Source organism: Pithys albifrons, chromosome 12, assembly GCF_047495875.1.
Source record: "Pithys albifrons albifrons isolate INPA30051 chromosome 12, PitAlb_v1, whole genome shotgun sequence".
NCBI lineage: Eukaryota > Metazoa > Chordata > Aves > Passeriformes > Thamnophilidae > Pithys > Pithys albifrons.
The window spans coordinates 2,883,683-2,904,020 of record NC_092469.1 but is presented as its reverse complement, the minus strand read 5'-3'; the positions used below and the strand labels follow the sequence as shown (position 1 = coordinate 2,904,020).

The following is a 20,338-nucleotide window of genomic DNA, read 5'->3' as shown; positions in this document are numbered from 1 at the left end:
AAAACGTTTCACCCTGTTGGTCTGAAACACCTTGAAACTGCACATGAAAACATGCACTGTTCAGCCAGCATGAGGTAAAAAATCAATGTCAACAAAGCTGCCAATGCCACTGTTTGTAATGACAACGAAATTCATACAAAGGTAACAATCTCACTAGAACATTGAAACCCATACCTTGTGGTCTAATGGTCTGAGTTATTACCACTGGCATCCTAATCTGGGTAGTCTGGCAAGCAGGGGTTCGTTTCACAGTTTGAGCAGATGTTGACTGGATAATCTGCTATTATTAAAGAAAAGTATACTTATATTATACTCCTTATACACAAACACACACAACGTAAATACACTAATACCTGTAATCACCAAGATAAGCATGAGGGTCTCTAAAAGCACAACCAGCTGGTGACAAAAGTCATATTCATGTAATGCACGTGGTTGTGTGTGTGTGTATATACCTATTTTTGCCATTATGCTTAAAAAAATAAAATCATATTTGACACAAATGTCATATGCCACAACCTTCATCAAAAATATATTTCTAAGTCATAAGGTTAATATTAAAGTTTAGACTTGTGTCTTCAGAAGTTTTCCAAGGAAGAAAAGCAATTTTGTAGAAGAAAATGCTGCAATAATTTTAGTGGTATCCACCTACAAACATTAGGCCTTGCACTATATACCTACACTTTTTAAAGACAGCATATACTAAAAATAAATTCTAAAATATTATGGGTTCCAAAGTCAGGTGTACTCAAGGAAGGAAACCAAGTTTTGAGGTGATCATATACTATTAATCTTTTAAATATTAATTGGAAATTCTCAAGGTTTCACTTATTACTAACTCAAGTTCTGAAGTCCTTCCCCAAAACTGAAACTGGGTTAGAAACTTAAAACTTGACCCAATAAACAAATCAAATAAAAAAGAAAACACCTTCAAGGGTCATGTCTAAGCAACAGCAAAATGTACATTCATATGATCAGGGACCAGGTAGGCACAGATGTCATGAACAGGAGATTCAAAAAGATGTGTGGATGCTGCAGAGCTGTAAAAAAATCCACAAATAAACTGTGAAAGTGAACCACAGGCAAACAGCTACGAGTGAGATCATAACCACAGGCTGGGCACAACAACCTCAGACACCTTGAGCTCTCCAGAGGCACCACTGGGACCCTCCCACTGCACCGTGACCCTCCCACTGCACCGTGTCCTGCTCCTCAGTGCCAGGGGCAGGCACCCCTCCCAGTGTGCAGCAGGAATGGGGCAGCATTCCCTCCTGGAACCCTCCTCAGTGCCAGGGGCACTGCAGCAGGAATGGGGCAGCATTCCCTCCTGGAACCCTCCTCAGTGCCAGGGGCAGTGCAGCAGGAATGGGGCAGCATTCCCTCCTGGAACCCTTCTCAGTGCCAGGGGCACTGCAGCAGGAATGGGGCAGCATTCCCTCCTGGAACCCTTCTCAGTGCCAGGGGCTCTGCAGCAGGAATGGGGCAGCATTCCCTCCTGAACCCTCCCTCAGTGCCAGGGGCAGGGCAGCAGGAATGGGGCAGCATTCCCTCCTGAACCCTCCTCAGTGCCAGGGGCAGGCACCCCTCCCAGTGTGCAGCAGGAATGGGGCAGCATTCCCTCCTGAACCCTCCCTCAGTGCCAGGGGCAGTGCAGCAGGAATGGGGCAGCATTCCCTCCTGAACCCTCCCTCAGTGCCAGGGGCAGGGCAGCAGGAATGGGGCAGCATTCCCTCCTGAACCCTCCTCAGTGCCAGGGGCACTGCAGCAGGAATGGGGCAGCATTCCCTCCTGAACCCTCCCTCAGTGCCAGGGGCACTGCAGCAGGAATGGGGCAGCATTCCCTCCTGAACCCTCCCTCAGTGCCAGGGGCACTGCAGCAGGAATGGGGCAGCATTCCCTCCTGAACCCTCCCTCAGTGCCAGGGGCAGGGCAGCAGGAATGGGGCAGCATTCCCTCCTGAACCCTCCCTCAGTGCCAGGGGCACTGCAGCAGGAATGGGGCAGCATTCCCTCCTGAACCCTCCTCAGTGCCAGGGGCAGGGCAGCAGGAATGGGGCAGCATTCCCTCCTGAACCCTCCCTCAGTGCCAGGGGCACTGCAGCAGGAATGGGGCAGCATTCCCCCCTGGAACCCTTCTCAGTGCCAGGGGCAGGGCAGCAGGAATGGGGCAGCATTCCCTCCTGGAACCCTTCTCAGTGCCAGGGGCAGGGCAGCAGGAATGGGGCAGCATTCCCTCCTGAACCCTCCCTCAGTGCCAGGGGCAGGCACCCCCTCCAGGTATGCAGCAGTCCCTCCTGGAATTCAGCCACCACACCACACAGCCCAACGGGAAGGGAATGGAACCACTGCACCTCCATTCAGTATTATCCCTACAAAGTGTATCTAAAACCAGATTATTTAGCTAAACGAGTGGGCATTCACTGCAAAGTACCCCCTGGAGAAAGGGAAAGCAGCAACAGCATTTTCAAATGAGATGCAAAAGAGGAGAATGAAGATGCTACAGAGCAAAGAGGAAATTTTTCCATCAGCTGGAACCAGGGCTGCCAAACTGGAAGGGCGAGAGGTGAAAACAATAAATAAGAATAATGAGGGATCTGCAGTGTGTCCTGGAGAAAAAATGAGGAGGGCTGTTTCAAAGTTACAGAATTGCTTTGTGTGCATCCTACAATATTAGAAGTTGAAAAGTCATAATGAACCTGTGGATGTAGAAACATCAGCAACAGCCACCTGGCAGGAAGGGAAAAGGGAGAAGAGATTAAGGATTCAGCTTCAACTGAGGACACTGAAGGAAAATGGAGTGTTGGTTCTGAGCACAGAAATGGAGCAATGGATGTAAACTGAGTCAGCTGAGACAGGCAGTGAGTGAACAGTCACACTCAGAGGGAAAGAACAAATCAGCTACTGAGCTTAAAACCAGGAGAGAGACAGAGCTGGTATCTGCAAACCAGGGGGAAAGTCTAATACAACTGCATTTTGATGCACAGGAAACATGTGCAAGTGTATTTTCAGTAAAGAGACAAGAGAGTTCATGGGAAAAAACCTACATTGGTATGAAAAAGAAGGAAAGTGTTGCCACTTTCACAGTAATTTACTGGATGAGTGTTCAGAGAAGTCACCATACCTGAACAGGCCAGAAAGGACCTGTGTGTGACCTGTGGGCAGAATGACTACCTGGTATTACAGGAATCTTCTGGGATTAGAATTCTTTTTCTCTCTGTGAAGCAAACACTTCTCCAGTTCAGAACCAAGTGCTGTTTCACTTGATTAATATTTTTATGTGAATTCCCTATATAATGAGCCACTAATATCATTAAAGGTAGAACAGTATTTAAACATTTAAGATGACATAAATAATGTCTATGTTTTCTTTACTATCAAATACAATCAAAAAAGGGTCCTTCAGCAAGCACTGCAGTAGGACATCAATGTATGTACAAGTGCTGAAAGGGCAGAAAATTGAGAAATGAACTTTCTCAAAGGGCAGGGACCAAAATCATCATCTTAAATTCCATACAGAAGCCAATCAGCAACAAGCACTACTGTCTCAAAGGAACAGCTGCACCAACCTCACAGCAGCATTTTACACCAACTTAAACCCCAGTTTCTATACTGGAGTTTTAAGACACATTTCAACACAGACACAACCCCCAGATCTGGAATCATTAAGGGATTAACACCAGCAATTTGTTTCTGAAACAGAATGTCACCTCCTTTGTAAGCAAACAAGGGACATAGTAAAAGCTGTTGAATCAGAGCAAACTGATCCTGCATTAAAATCTATAACAATCCAAACCACACTTCATCAATTAAGATCATTCAAACTGTTCAATCCTCTTGCCTTTCTCCCAACATCATAAACAGTACTATTTTGTCCTTAACATGGCCTGAAAGTTGCAGGCAATGAACAAGTGCACTAAGCTAGTCTGGGAGATGATTAACTTAACTAAATTATTTCCTATTTCTCACAGCCTACAAATACAGCCAAGGAGTGTATCCCATCTCATGTCATCCATCCATGCTGAGTCGATGCTGAATGCCCAGTGATCAGTTTGTAAGCACCAATTTACTAACCCAGACTGACAGGGCAGACACATCAGTGGGGGGTTTTGTACACTGGGGTCAGACATCACTTCAGCCTTCACAAAAGGGCAGAACTTACTGCTGTTTGCAGCCACCTATGGGAAGAGAAGACAGAGCCAGACTCTCTCAGATGGGCAGAGCAGAGGATGAAACACAAGGGACACAGGCTGGAATACAGGAAATTCCAACTTAATATAAGAAAAACCATCACCATGAGGGTGGGCAAGCTCTGGAACAGGTTGCTTGAAGAAGTTGTGTAATTTCTTCTTGAAGACACTCAGTGGTGACCAGGAGACATCCTAACCTGTGAGCAGGAGGCTGGATGAGGCACCTCCAGAATCCTTTCCAATCTTCACCACTACAGCCATAACCACATCCTCAATGACTTTATACAGTGCTGAGTCAGAAGAGGCAACAAGACAGGATATAAAAGTCTTCCAAGGCTACAGAGGCTGTTCATCATTCCACCCCCACTAAAAAGGGAAGCATTTTCATTATTTGCACCACTGAAGACAGCAAGCACAACAACAGAACAACAAGGGCACAGAAAATAGGAAAGATGGAATGTGATTTAGTCATTGCCTGCATTTGAAAACTTTGGAAAATAGCAAAATTAAAAAACAACATTATGATCAAGACAGAGTTGAGACAGCAAATACTGTCATATACCAGCTTACTCCTCTTCAACTTATCAGTCAAAATTTGAAGAATCATCTCCTAGGCTGCTGCACTCTGGAGCTCTTAAAGAAACACAGTGAAGGAGGAAAAGTCAAGTCCAAGTGCAATGCATGAACAGTTACCTGAATTTTTCTTCTATAAATTTTTTCTGCAAAAATAAGATGTACATTTCTCACAATAAAGTATTCTCCCTCTCTTTTTATTCCATCTTTGCCCTTCTCCCCTTGCCACCTTTCCACTCCACTGGTCACACTCCCTTTGCCTCACCCTTTGCTCCTCCAGAGCAGTTCCCTCTCTCACCTCCCAAATGTTTCAGACTTTACCCTGTCCTTTCTAAAGCTCACTTCATGCTCACAGCTGAAAAAAGGATGTTTGTAAAAGCTGCTTCCACAAAGTAAGGAGATCCATGAAGACAAAAAAAAAGATATTGAACAGTCACACTACTGATAACCAGAATAACAAAGAGCTGAAATACTCATTTTTCTTAAGGGCCTTCCTCAAAAATTGTAGATCCAGTGGCTGTTTGAGAATAAATAATGGTGCTCTCTGGCCCTCATCTCAAGCCAGAAGTGAAGACCATTCCCTGGCAGCTGTGAATCTTCTACCAGGGCAGTCATTGCAGGACAGAGAACAAATCACAGACATGAACACAGACCGATAATTAACACAAAGAACCAAGAAATAAGACTGAGAAACAATCCAGCCAAAGTGCATCAAACACACAGGAGCAGAAAGACTCTTATGTTCTCTCTCTCATGTCTACACAAGAGACACAAATAAAATCAAAGCCACTACCTACAAACCATTGAAAGGAAAAGTCCTTAAGGACTCACTGCTGAAGTTTCTGAGGGTTTTGCCCCTCTCTTCCCTGTGCAACTGCAGATGCACAAGGCCCCAACAAGAGACTTGACAAGGGCTCCAAACCCACCTGACTCAATTCACACCAATCACACTTGGCAACAAAAGCATCTGATCCCAAAGCTTTAAACCTACCAAGTACCACAATAAAGACAAAAGCACAGGAAACAGCAGCTTCTGCAAAGAATGGAAAATTAAAATAAATTGGAAAAATATATCCTTTACCAAGCATTTTTTTTCCTCTCAATTAAGTTAAAAAAATTGTGGGAGGAAGAAAGAAGACACTTGTAAACATATAAAATCCAGAATGGCTGTGGTCTGATATGACATTTATCTTCACTCATGAGTAAACACTTGCTAACTCACTTGTGGCTATGCCACTTGTGATTTATCAGTCTACTCACTCCTGAAGATAAATGTCATATCAAACCTCAGCTATCATGTAATCTGGCAGCATTAACTTACAATGTTCATGCTTTTATGGGCCTGGAATTCATATTCACCATTGTTCCCCATGCTGCACTAGCAGCAGTTACAGCAAAAGCCATTATTTTTTCTCCCAAATAAAAACACCTGACTTCTTAAAAACTCAGCACGTTAATGTTAATATGAAATACTGTTCCATTGTGTATGTTCTCAACAAAGCAGTGACAAAAAAAACAACCCAGAAGCCACCTGATCACTTGTCCCAATTTATTATACAATTCTTCCTCCAGTTTGTCAAATGGTCTGGTTTTGAATGTCTTCAACTATGGCTTTTTTATCAGTCTTTGGGAGCCTGATCTATCCTCTAGTAATCTTCCTTACTCTCAAGATATTTTGCCTTATATCCTACCTAAATCTTACTTCATTTAATTATATCCTGTTAATCATTTTTAGACTGTCTTGGTCTGCTCCAAATAACAGTCTTTTATTCTCCCTTTTAGTCAGAGTTTGACCAAGTTACATGTGTTTAATTCTCTTAAGCTTTTCTTTTAGTCCTTGCTTTTCAGGCTGCTCTTCTGTTACTGGTTTCCAAACAGCAACCAGTGACAACATTCTCCTTATATTAAGGTACAGCCCACAAAATTCTGAAAGTAAAGTGTATGATAACACCCTGAAAAACTGTTAGGCTGTACTTGCAATAGGCACACAATTTGTCATGTACAGGTTTTGTTCCTGTTAATGGGTCCCAGATGTCTCCTGCTCAACAGCCATTTTTATTTAAATGCTATTGCACACCAAAGTCCAAGTCAGTGACTGGATCTTTATTAGTTCAGTAACAGAAGCCACTCCTTTAATCCAAAAAGCCATCTATTACCCTTCCATTTCTGAGCTGTCTTGCACACAGGACAAAAAGAAAATTATTTCCTGTGCATCACTAAAATGTGTACACACATTTGTACAGGAAACTGAGGCCAGGAAAGGCTTCAGTGGAGAATTCAAAAGCAAAGCAGAACATCTCCATATAACACAATCCTTATTCTGCTGTTGTATCTCTTTTCCAAATTCCATCACTCCATCTCACCTTTAGGGAGACTCCAACCACTGGGACAGTCCCTGGAAAAGTCTTTGTAAATGTTTGAGCAAATCCTGCTCTAAAATAACTTACAAGATGGCAGAGTCTCCCCTCTGTGCTCAACTTACTGCAGCAATTACAGTCCAGATGTATTTCTGGACATCCTTCCTAATCCCAGACCTGCACGAGTCTTTATACAGCTTTGCATAAAATCAAACCTGTATAAATTAAGATGGATCACTGATTTTCTTTCTGGTTTTCCTTATCATTCAAATTTAATAACTGGCTTTAAGCTCCAGGAGTACTTTGTCCTTACAATGCAGTCAGTGTCAACACAATATGCAAAGTGCTAATCCACCTCCATCACTCATCAATCCACTTACAACTTCAACACATTTAATAAAGAACATCTCTCCCATTCATACAAGTTGTACCTGCTGTAACACCCAGAACCAGACAGGCAATATAGAGCACATGGGCCCTAAGAATGGCAATTTAGACCAACTTTGAACATTGCACTTGGAACAATTAAAACAATTGATTGCTGGCTTATCTCATTAGTGTCTCATCAATAAAATATTAGCCTAAGATTACTCTCCTTTTCTCTATGTAGAAGCAGCAAAATTAGCTCTTAAAAGCATTGCTTTTTTCACAGTTTGGAACATGAATCCAGTACTTCACAAAACAGATAAAAAGCCAGTCTCCCCTTCCATCTGCACTCACATTAATCATTTCAAAGCCTTTGTGCAGGCTGTGCTGCATGCTGACAGTGTACAGAGCACTTCCATGCTGCAGGATACCTCAACAGCACTGGAGGAAGCATCACCTCATGTGACCCCTCTGTGAAACAGAAATGTCAAAAGGAAGGAGCAGCAAACAGATTCTCCACATTCTAAAGGAAACTCAACTACTGTAAACTGGCTGGTAGGAAAAGCTCTCCCTTCTAAAACAGGCTTGCCCTTCTGCAGCTGGACAGTTTGCACAGCCAGCTGGAACTGTCTGCAGTGAGCTGCAGGCTTGGAAAAGCTGGAGCTGGGCCAGTGTGCTCCATCAGTGCTGGGCAGCCCCAGGCAGGACAGCTGCAGTGCTGCTCCCCGGGCACGGCCGGGCAGGACAGGCAGGGCCCTGGGCACTGCCCTCCATCCGGGAGCACCCCGGGCACTGCCCCTGCACAGCAACCTCTGCTGAGCAACAGCCACCACGGGCTGTGGGGCTGCTGCCCACTGCTCTGCCTGGCACCTGAGCTGCTGGCTCTGCTAGCCAAGATTTGGTGCTGCCTTTGTCTGTACAAATTACTTTGAGCATCACTGAGTGTCTGGTTAACACAATGTTGGGTTCTATCAATGAATGACTGATAAATTCAAAGCAAATACAAAAAGACAGTTTCACACTGAATTAAATAAATTAAATTAGGGTCTTCTCTTTAGGATTTTCTAGGGGAAAAAAAAAGAGTATTAAGCATAGTTTTGCTCTGTGCAGTTTGTGACCTTTTGAAAATGTAGCAGTCATTTCATGTACTCAGTAAATGAAAACCCAACCCTAGACCTGTGACCTCCTTACAGACAGAAAACCAGCTTGTTTTGCCCATCAGATCAATCTCCACAGGGCATCACTCAAGCTGTTTTCAGCCCCCTCCTCTGACACAGGTGTGTTGAATAAGCTGACAGAGCAACTCTTCACAGTGCTCATCTCTACTCAGGTCAACGTGACCGCTTGTTTTGGGTATCCACTGACAGGAGGCAGATGGTGTCTCTCCCAGAAACTTGGCTTCATTCCATTCAGAAAATATTCCACAAGAACTGTAATGGTAAGAGTAGGAATTCCTGTGGACTTGCACATCTTTGTTCTGCATCAGTGTTTCCCAATAGGTGGAGTGCCACCTGCCAGGTGGGCACAGGACTGTTCGAGGTGGGTTGAACAACACTGGAAAAAGCCATTTTACTTTAAGGTGAGTCTTAAGATTGTGGCATGAGGCCAGACTTACTGGCCATGGATGTTTACACTGACAAGCAATCTGTCAGCTGCTGTCACAAACTTGCTTTGCCTGGACAGGGAGTCATTTTTACACCAACTGCCTGTAATTACCACCAGTTCCTGCTCCTCTACCTTGGGCAGCCAAAGCCACTGTCCATTCTGAAACATGGACATATCAAAAATATGTCACAAAAAGTGTGAGGAACACTTTCCTAATTTAACACAACAATCCAGACAGGGAGGGCAGACCTCCCCTCAGGAAAAGAAAGAATGCAAGAGGCTGAACAGAGATAAGGTGAGGAACACCCAACTGTCCTGTGTGCATTACAAGAGGCAGAGGCAGAAATCTCAGCATCCAAGATGTTCTTACACATTAAAACTGTGCTCACTAAAGGACTATAAAATTATATTAATTTCATTCTAAAGCTAGCAATTTAACCACCAGAAAGTATTTCTAAGGTTCAAGAGGTGGCTCAGACATTTTCAGATCGTGCACTGCTTTAAATTAAAGCAAAAGAAGTATTCTGTCTCCACACACCCTACAAATTATTTATGTCCTTCACAGGCTGGATCACTATAAGGTTTTATATTATCATGTATACATTTCTGAACCTGGATAATATAAATTTTTACCAACTTGATATACATTCTGGAACATGCCAATTTGATTTTGAAACCTAAGTCAAGTCTTCTACATACACTGAAGCCAAGACAAGGGACCTCTCACCTCTCTGCTGAAGGATGGCAATGCCTGTACAAACTCAAGGCCTTCTAAAGATCCTTCAAATATTTTAATTACAACTGCAAACATACACACAAGCTCCTATATGACAGCAGGATAAATTCCCCACACTCTCAGGGAGTCCCTGGCTGTTCAGCTGCCTTATGATAATTTGAATTAATGAATCTAAGCACACAATACTCCACTGTGCACAACAACGATACATTTCGGTGAGTAACAAAGAATGGCTTTATTTCTAAACAAAGCTCCCTGGCACAGCTATTCTTCTACAAGGTTTTATAACTCTGTGAAGAAGAGTTTCAAATGAGAGAGTTAATTTTACATGCAGACTAATCTAAGCAAAGCAGCATATCTAATGACACACTAAACATTATACTTTTGTCTATAAGTCTTGAAGAGCTTTTTGTTCTACACTTGTAATCCCCTCAAATTCCACTGTGCTCATACAACAATCACAGTATTGCAGACAAAAAGGCCAAGAGTGCACTTCCTTAAATTAAGGCTGTTAATGATGTTATCTAAATTAATGGTTGAGCATACATGTGAAATGGCATAAAATGAGGTATCACAGAATATGGTACAAACAAAAAAGTATTTTCCAAAACAAGCTGCAATAAAAATAACACTGAAAACAGTTCATTAAGAAGTTCTCTTTTATACTCCAGTACCTACCAGTTGAGAACTCTGATTTGACTGTACCACCTTAACCTGAGGAGGCTGCACTGTATTGGATACAGAGACTGTGCAAATGTTGTTTGGTTGCCTTATTCCTATAGTCTGTGTGGTGCCAACAGAGGAGATGCTTCCCGAGGCAGACTGAGGTATGGCTGGCGAGAGCTTGGGCTGTGGGAGCGGCTGCTGAGACGGCTGGCCTTGCAACACCAAATGCTGACTGTTCAGCAGAGATTGTCTCAGTGCAGGTAGACTTTTCTAGAAACAGAACAAAGCTTGTGAAACAGCAAACTCAGCAGGCTGACAAAAACTATTTTGACATTTGCTATAAACACCATTAGCAGAAAGTAACTTTCTTTCCAACTTTACTATCTGTCCACTCATCAAAAAGAAATGATTGAAGATATTTGTAAGAGATAAAGTATTTTGACATTTGCTAAAAACACCATTAACTTTTGTAGGGGTGACAGTGAGTGCATCCCTTAAGGAAAGCAGTTTAGAGTTCACCCTTCAAGAGAAGAGAGCTGCCAGGAGTGGGGGGGGTGGGTCTTGTAGCCAATGAGATGCTTTGGTGAATGTGAGGTGAATGGGCAAGCCAACCATGTCATGACATGTTGGATGTGAGAGGATATAAAAGGTGTGGATGTTACTGAGAATAGAACTACAACTAACTAGAACTACAACTTCTAACTAGAACTATTACTAGGAACTAACTACTACTATGAGCTATGAGGGAACTGTCTGTGAAACTATCTTGAATAAACTCCTGTAAGCCTTCTGACCAAGCCTTCTGACCAAGCCTTCTGATGCCTGCTGTGCCGTCATGTATCTCAAAGTAATTATTACCTTGTTCACTTTAAGCATTACTACACTCTTCTCTTGCTTCCAACTTCTGACTCAGTGTTCATTTGCTTTCCTTAAGGGATGCACTCTCTGTCACCCCCACAAACTTTCTTTCCAATTTTACTATCTGTCTACTCATCAAACAGAAATAAGATTGAACACTTCTTGTAAGAGAGAAAGTTCTGTTTGCATTTTTAACAAGCTTGCAATTTGGATTTTGCAACCCTGTAGACTTTCACGTGCCCCAAATTCCACTGAAGCAGTAAAATGTAACATTCTTCTTCTCCAGAATATGCAGAACTTGTAGCTCAGGTGTTTGGAGGGGCAAAAATGGAACCAGAAAATGCAGAACTGTAGGAACAACCCTCTCCCACTGCAGGCTCGAGGGAGAAAGGTGCACTGGACTTCTCTGACACGCCTCCAGCCCCCAGAACAGGAGGATTTCACTGTGGATGCCCTACAGCAACAGCTTCTCACTGTATTGTTCCTGCTCTAAGGCATTCTGACTGGATTAGAAAAGTGTACTGCTGTATCCTTCATGTTCAAAGCACTCCAAGTCAAAAATACAGTTCCAAAAGGCTGTACTGTACCTTCAGGAGCACAGTTTCTACTTTCTAAGTGGCAGTGGTGTTCTTGGGAAGTGCTGTAGAATGCAACAGTGTTTAGCCCAAGCTACAGTCCTTTCTGAATTTACAATATTTATTTAAAAACTTAATGCCTATTGCCAAGAAAGGACTTCAAAGAAAGGAAACAAGTCAAAACTGTTCATGATGCCACAAGTGGCTGCAGGAAAAGGCACAAATAAGGGTTAATGGTGACTTGAAAAAACAGAAGCAGAGGGAGAAAGCTCTGAAGAAAAGTTGCAAGGAGAGAATTAAAAGAGAAAACCTGCCCTAAACAGAGGAGTTTTGAACTAGACAAAAATGCTTTTTAAATTATATTTATGGCTTTGTTGGAACATAATTAGACAAGCTTTGTATGTTTGTATATAATCTTGCATGTGGCAGTTATTGTAGCTAATGTACAAACCCATCCAAAAGTTGAATTTATCCCCTGGGATACAAACTTAGGGCTCAACAATGAATCCATTTGGTATCACATCAAATTCTACTACTGATTAGTTCCAAATTCCAAGCAGGATCATTCTAATCAATTATTTTAACAGCATTACCCATTTCAGTTTTTCATAATAACTGTTACATGTGGATTGAAAGTTTTAATTACTCAAACATAGATTACAAAAACAATATGGAAAAAGCTGATTAAATTACTTGAAGTATTCTACAGAAATAACTTGTGACTCTCCCAAATGTGAATGTTCACAAAAATTACCTACTGGCAGAGAAAAGTGTTCTTTATGAAAGTACAGGATCACTACAGAGGAGCCAATGGAGGAGGAGGTAGCAGCTTTATTATATAAATCTAATTACTGCAACATTCTCAGTCAAGGCTGCCCAAGCCATGGACCCCTGATCAGCTCTGGACAACAAACACACTCTTCTTAAAGCTAAAGCAAAGCCCCAGACACACGGGCTCCCTCCTGCAGGAGATCCTGTCCCTGCCCACTCCCAGCCTGACAGGAGCACTCAGGGGAGCAGCACCTGCTGTTGGCACAGAGCTGGAGCTGCAGGGCACTGCCAGCCAGGGGGACTCTGGCACAAAAGGGCAGCATGGGGCAGAAAGGGAGTAGTCCTGCTCTGGGCAGGAAGAGTTAATGCCACTTCAAAATGTACTGGAATTTGCACTGAAATAAATCTATCCAAATATGCACATTACCTTAAGGAAAGGTACAAGGTATGGCTGAGGAGATGATTTGAGTTCTGTTTGAAGGCGGCCGGTAAATTCTTCTGGATCAATCTTTGCATCCTTCAGGGGCAAGGGAAAAAAGCACAACAGCTCAGCTCAGTAGTTTGGTTGCTTCTTTTCCAGCTAACATACACCCATCTATCTCTTGCTAACTTTCAGAGCTGAAGCTCCTCCATTCCTCTCTAAGATCCTTCTGTCAAGAGCTAATTCATACTTGTACCATGTCCCCCAAAATTCAGGATGTTCCCATGGGGAGACACAATTTCATACACAAAGAGACCACACAAACACCCAAGTCTCTTTGGGGATTCCATTCTCTTGCTTACATTTACATTGTGATTTCTTTTCTTAACTTAAAAGAAAACAAAAACAGGTTATTGAAGTAACCTCACAAACTATTGTAAAATTTGCAGCTCTTGCAATAACAGAAGATTAAATACCCACTTGCAAAACCAATTCTGATGGTACAATTTAACTCAGTAGAATGTGTATATATAAAGCTAAATACATAAACCATAGGCACATATAAAAAGTATAGATACAGGCAGACAAAATTTTCACCTCCATGAATTTGTATATATACTCACAGAATGCAGCTATAAATATATCAAATACATAAGTAGTGGTTTATTTAGTAGTTAATACAGGAGAACTCTATAACTCAGGTGCATTTTATAATGCTTCTCAAGTATGATTAGTCACAATCTCAGGTTGTAATAAAACCATTCATTAGTTTTCCTGGACTGCCACAGAGCAAGAGAAAAAGCAAACAAAGCAAAACAAGCTTCAATAAATATATTTATTATATGTGTGTTGCTACTTTGTTTAGAATACTTTAAGTAGCTACATTTAGTTATTTCATCTTTCCAAGTTTGCAAAAGATAAAATGAGATTTTACTGTAACCTTTGACCATGATTGTTGAATGGCTCAAACCTGGGAACAGTCTTAGGCTTGTCTAAAATATACAGGGTTCTCTGGCAATGAATTCAAAGAAATTACAGCAACTACTTTTAAATCCAAGCTCTTCATGGACTACATTTTTCTTTTTAAGAAGCTTGACCATTTTTCCAGTTCCACAGTAACAACTCCCTTCCCTTCACTTTCATACAGCCAAAGAATTGTTAAGATCACAGCAATAGTTTCCAGCACATGTAAATAACAGGTAAGTAACAAAAAGAAAGATAACTAAACATTTACCAGCAAATCTTGAACCAGAGCTTTCACATTGCGGGACGTTTCTGGAGATGGTGAATTATGAGAAGCAAGTTTTATAAGGGTAGCTAAAAAGTTTTTGCATTTTTTCACATTCTCTTGCATTTCCTGCAAAAGCCAAAGAACACAAGTATCAGATCCATGCTGCTTTTCCATCAGAATCAATGCAGGCTCTGACCAGCACAAAAAAGGAAAATGATGACACATTTTAATTCAGACAGGACTCAAGTGAAATACACCTGCAGCTGTTTGGTATGGCTGAAAGTCACCTGATATTTTCCTCACTTCTTTATGGAATTGAACAGCACAGCTCACAGAACAGAATCAATGAAAGAAATACATTTTATATTTTACAGCCTGCTTTGGCAAAACTAACCTTAAATATGAGAAGCAACACAACAATTTGCTGGAGATGCATTCCCCTTTGAGATGCCCAATACAGAGTGTGCCAACCTTCCCCAAGCTATCTTAATTTGTTGAATTATTGATTTAGGATGTTTTTGTACAAAGCAGCTGTAGCAGTGAAATCAAATCAGAAACAAGTCTTCAAACATCACCATATCTAATCTTTTCCTCATCACTAGGAAAATAGGCCATTATTTTTACATGCTGTAATGTCTACAAGAAACAGAAACGTCACATTTCACTGTGACCACAGTTCTGAAACCCAGAAATAGGGTAATCATGAAGTCTGCAGACTGAAGGCCTGATTGTTCTGTCTGCAGACACAGAGCAGTTCTTTCACTGCTGCCACATACACGGCAGGATGGGCAAAGCTTCCTCCCTCCCAGAACTTGTATCCCACTCAGCTGCAACGAGGGGAAGGCTTCTCTTGCTTCTCAAGCATTTGTTCTACCATAGCTTGCAGGAGAGAAAGCTCTCCCTGCTCCTGAACAGACCCAGAAGTTCCCAGAGCACGAAGAAAACGAGGATTTCTGGACTTGCCTGTGACACCACTGTGGTTCCAGGCACGGGGGAGCTGGGGATGACGAGGGGCTGTGCGGGCACCTGTGCTGCTGTGTGGGGTGGGACAGGCAGCCGGGGCTGCCCCTGGCCCGGGGCTGCCCCTTGGCTCTGCCCACCAGGGACCACTGCAGCCTGCTGAGGAGCTGAACTTCCAGTTGCTACTGTTGTCTTGAACAAATTCTGAGCACTTGTCGTAGCTACTGATACCTGTTAATAATTTATATTGAAAAAACAGGCAATTACCTTCTCAATTTTTTCCTCAACCATAACGTTCCTGAAAGGAAAAACTTGTTTTCTTTCAAATACAGCCCTGCTGACAAAATAAAACCATTGACTTTACTTACTTACTATTATCCTAATTTTGTCACTCTTTCCTGAACAGTGCAAGCCCTCATTTGAAGCCCCTTTTGTCACAAAAATAAATGTACCACTATAAAAGTAGTTGCTCCCACACAGCCTTTTAAGATCACTATGATGGTGTGACTTCTGTAACCCAACTTTCTGCAGATTTGGCCCTTAAACAAGTCCATTCCCAGTGATGTGTGGTAATGCCATCAGGTTTACACCTATCCCCACAGTGACAGCTCAGACCCAGCTGACACAAATGCCCCAGGGCAGCTTCCCAGGGCAGTCAGGGCCAGCAGCGGGCACACCTGGGCACCAGAGCACAGCCCTGGTGGGCAGAGCTGTCCTGGACCAGCTGGGCACATGGACATGCCCCTCAGTGCAGCATGTCCACCACTGACATTGTGTCACAGCTCCAGCTGATTGGAGTTATTTCTTTAAAAACCCTCAATCTAGACTACTGTCAAAGTTGTTACCATCTAGGAAACAGTGGAAAATCTGATCCAGGCTATCCCTCAGCACCTGCATGACACAGTCTGACTGCACATCCATTCCTAATGTCTAGGATTACACTTGCAATAGAAGGAAAGATGTGAACATTAAAATTCAGTTTCAAAAAAACCCATGTAAATCATACAATAATGGAATGGCTTGAGTTGTATGGGAACTTAAAGCTCATCTTGTTCCACTCCCCTGGAAAATTTTACAATGATTGTCAGAAAAACACTACACAAATGAGCTTCTCTTACTGCCCATGAGTGTTGAGCACCTGATTCCTTCTCTTAAAATTAAATTCCTGAGAACAGAGTGGCAAAATGGAATGGGTTGGGTTGGAAGGAACCTTACAGCTCATTTAGTGCCACCCCCTGCCATGGGCAGGGACACCTCCCACCAGCCCAGGTTGCTCCAAGCCCCATCCAACCTGGCCTGGGACACTCCCAGGGATGGGGCAGCCACAGTACCTTTGGACAACCCATCTACCCCTGCCCTCTGTCAGTGGGAAGCCATTCCCCTTGTCTTGCCCCTCCAGGCCCTTGTCAATTGTCTCTCTCCATCCTCCTTGTTGGATCCTTCAGGTCCTGCAAGGCCACAATTAATTGTTCCACAGGCAACAATCCCTTCCATGTATCGAACCCAAATTTCTGCTCTGCCAGCCCGAACTCACCACTCCTTGTCCATCCCTCCAACCCCTGAGATACCCAGGCAGGTTCCTGGCTGCCCCCTGAGCACCAGGCCCTCCCCTGCCCCGCTGTGGGTGCAGCAGTGCCCACTCACCGTGGTGTGTGCCAGCACAGCCGCGGCGCCGGCGGGCGCGGCCACCTTGGCTGGCACGGGCAGGCCCAGGCGCACCGTGGACGTGGCCACAGAGGTTGGCTGCTGGGAAAGCAAAAACAAGCATCTGGATTATTTTTTCATCTCTCCTTTGTAATTTCATCTCCAAGGCTCTTCAGTAATAGTGATTGCAAGAATAATTGTTATTAATGCTTCAAAAATAAAAAAGAAGCCAAACCAAGTAATGTTCTTAAATATATATTTACAAATAAGCTTTCTGAGGTTCAATAATGGGCTTGCAGTATTTCTCCTAAAAGCTCTGACTCATACAGCTATATGGAAAAGACACAAAAAATGGATGTGACCTGGAAAAAACTGATGTTAGGTTGATGCATTGGTTCAGTTGTAATATTTACATGTCAGTATCCATCAATATTTGAGTTCATCACCAGTAACACATACTGGTCCTCCTGGTATTTCCTGACCTGTCCTAGTGCTTTTCCTTGAAGAAAATTAATATGGAGAGAAAATTCAGAGCAGAAAGATATCTTTAAGATAATTTCAGATTGAATTATATAGAAACTAACATGCACAGAAATGAAGTCTAAGCATTTGGAGAACCTCTGTCATAGAACACAGACAGCAACTGGAACGTGAAGTGCAGAAAAGAAAATTACTCACTTAGACCTTTCCTTCAGTACCAGACTCTACAACTCAGGAAATTTATCTTGTGCAGCAAACATATTCGTTATTTTTTTAATTTATTTTAATTGTAAGATTGAAATCTCTCACCATCATACAAAAGGAAAAGACTTAGGAATAAAAATGTCTCAGAAAAGTTGTGATCTAATTCTGCAGGAATGGAAAGACCTTATGAAAGAAATATATCACACAATATGGCAATGATGACAAAAAGAGAACTAGCCATTATTAAAAATGGAGGCCACACTGGTCTCTTATAACTTGCATTTATTTAAATTTGCATTCAAACACACACTTGGAAAAGACAAATTTTCTAAGAGGATGGAGTAATAAATCATGGACAATATTCTTTCTCACAAGACATAACTAATTTTCCTTAATTTACATTTCAATTTATATGTCTCTGTAATTAGTATTTTTATAAAGAACTGCTTATTTTAGATCCTTACACTGCCTACTAAACCTACATAAAACCCTTCTTCAAAGAACACCCAGTATGGTCTCAGAGATCTCCAACAGGAAGAGAGGCCCAGGCAGACACTCAGGGCCCTGAGCATCCCTTACAAACCAGCCCAGCAACACCCTCTGCTGATATCCATCTTCTCTACTTGGGGAAAAGAGGAGGGAAGAAACCAAATCAAATAAATCTACCTAACATCTAAACCAAGCACTTTTTTGTTGTTTGCAAAGCTTTCAAGACTTTTCCAATCTTGGCTAGGGCTGCCTTCCATAGTGAGGGAGCCCAGAGACAAAGAACAGCAGCATCCTGAAGAGGAAAACTTGGCTGGTTTCTTGTAATAAGGACCATCTAAGCCTTTCCCTGTTTTAAATCCCCCACCTCTTCCCTCCATTGTCAAAATGACCACTGGTTTTAATTTTAAAATTGTGGCTGAATGAAACTGTATTTACCCAATGAATGTCTGCCTTTAGAAATACAAACACTGTGTATCTTGTGCCAGTGTTTGCAACCTAAAAGTACAGCACCCCTGTGATATCTGCCCCTCCTCAGCAGCACGAGCTCCCAGAGTGAGGATTCATAGCCAGGCAGACAACCACAGACACTCCTGGCAGCCACTCAGCTCCAGGCAAGATCTGCAGCCAGAAACCCACAAATACATCATCACACTGCAAGCTGCAGAATTATTTCTCAGCTAATAAATGCCCACAACCCATCAGAGGAACATACTCGGAAACAAAACTGCACATAATTAAAACATAAAATTTCCCTATCAGAATATTATCAAACTAAGTATGTGTTCCACTGTGCCAAACCACAGCAAGCTGTGCAACCTGAAGACTAAATTCACCCTCAGTTTTAAAAATCAATAGTGACAAAAGCCTCTTGGCAGCAAAATCTATTAATGTGTTGGATATGAAGAAAAAGCCTCACGACCAGGGACTGCAGCTACTTTATTAACATGATTCCAGAACTCCTAAGAGTTAAAAAGGTAAGTATGAAACAAGGGGATGAGGAACATAACAAGGAACTAGCCTGGAGAAATTCTTAAGCATCATGGAAACGATCCTCAAATGACAGCTACAAGTTGCCAGAAGACACTCTAAGGACTCCCAACACAAATGTTTCAAAGAAGAACTGGACAAAATGCTGTGTTTTCTATGAAAGGAAAGATGTAAACAGATCTCATGAGGAATCCATCAAAAGGAAAACAAAAATTATCAGCATTACATGAAAAAAATCATAACCCAATGTGTGAAGTTTCTATTGGAGTTCCTTCTAAAGGAATTTATGGTGTTCCTTAAAGAAAAACTGCTGAGGTTTGGTAGGATGCTATTAAATTCCAAAATCACCAAGAGAGTTAGAAAGAAACACATTTTCCAGTGTAACTATTATTTTTTTATTAGACACATCAGATATTTTTACATTTCCTAAACACACAAAAGTAGTGTTAGAGAGAGTTTGGCCCTGTACTCAGACATTACCAGGCAGGAAAGGAGCACATGGATGAGCACAGTGTGTATCTCACCCACCTCCACGGGACAGAGTGCCTGTTCCACACACACCTGGGCTGGCTCTGCCCACACAGGGCTCAGAAATCCCTCACCTGCTGCTGAGGACAGGAGGGTGTCAGGGAGGGATCTGCTTCACACCTGGCCAGCCTGGAGCAGGGACTGTCCTCAGGTTTGCTCTGCTCACTCAAGTCCCACAGGGAGTACAAGTAACTCCACTTTCAGGGCACAAGTCACGGTCACACAGGCACAGCACACTAGAACTGTCCAGGGTGGAATTCCTCTGTGTCTTGTAAATTCACTTCCTAAACAACACCTTCACTTTCCTTCTCCCCAGAGCTCTGGACATGTGAACGGAGAGGCAAAGCTCCATCCTACCTGCTGTGCACAAACAAGCTGCCTCTGTATTTGGAGGAACACACAAGGCTGCATTTGAAAAAGCAAGGCAGAAATGGAGAAAGCAATCACAATAGCCAAGGATTATTGGTCACTGCCAGTGCAGGACTACACCAGTTTTACAGACTGCATTCATAGAATCATAGAATGGATTGGGTTGGAAAAGACCTCCGAGATCATCAAGTCCAACCCTTGGTCCAACTCCAGTCCCTTTACCAGATCATGGCACTCAGTGCCACAGCCAAGCTCAGCTGAAAAACCTCCAGGGATGGGGAATCCACCCCCTCTCTGGGCAGCCCATTCCAATGCCTGAGCACTCTCTCTGC

The 20,338-nt window shown here is 42.7% G+C and overlaps 1 protein-coding gene across 1 annotated transcript in view; it reads right to left on the bottom strand.

Moving 5' to 3' along the window:
- The window catches only part of LOC139677320 (transcription initiation factor TFIID subunit 4-like), a 156,050-nt gene that overhangs the window by 119,201 nt on the left and 16,511 nt on the right, over positions 1–20,338 (bottom strand). Inside the window, exons 3-8 of the mRNA XM_071567169.1 lie at positions 16,950–17,051; positions 15,309–15,536; positions 14,349–14,471; positions 13,121–13,210; positions 10,502–10,759; positions 175–280 (exon numbers count right to left, since the gene is read on the bottom strand). Coding sequence (XP_071423270.1) covers positions 175–280; positions 10,502–10,759; positions 13,121–13,210; positions 14,349–14,471; positions 15,309–15,536; positions 16,950–17,051 — 907 coding nt within the window. The remainder of the gene's footprint in view (positions 1–174; positions 281–10,501; positions 10,760–13,120; positions 13,211–14,348; positions 14,472–15,308; positions 15,537–16,949; positions 17,052–20,338) is intronic.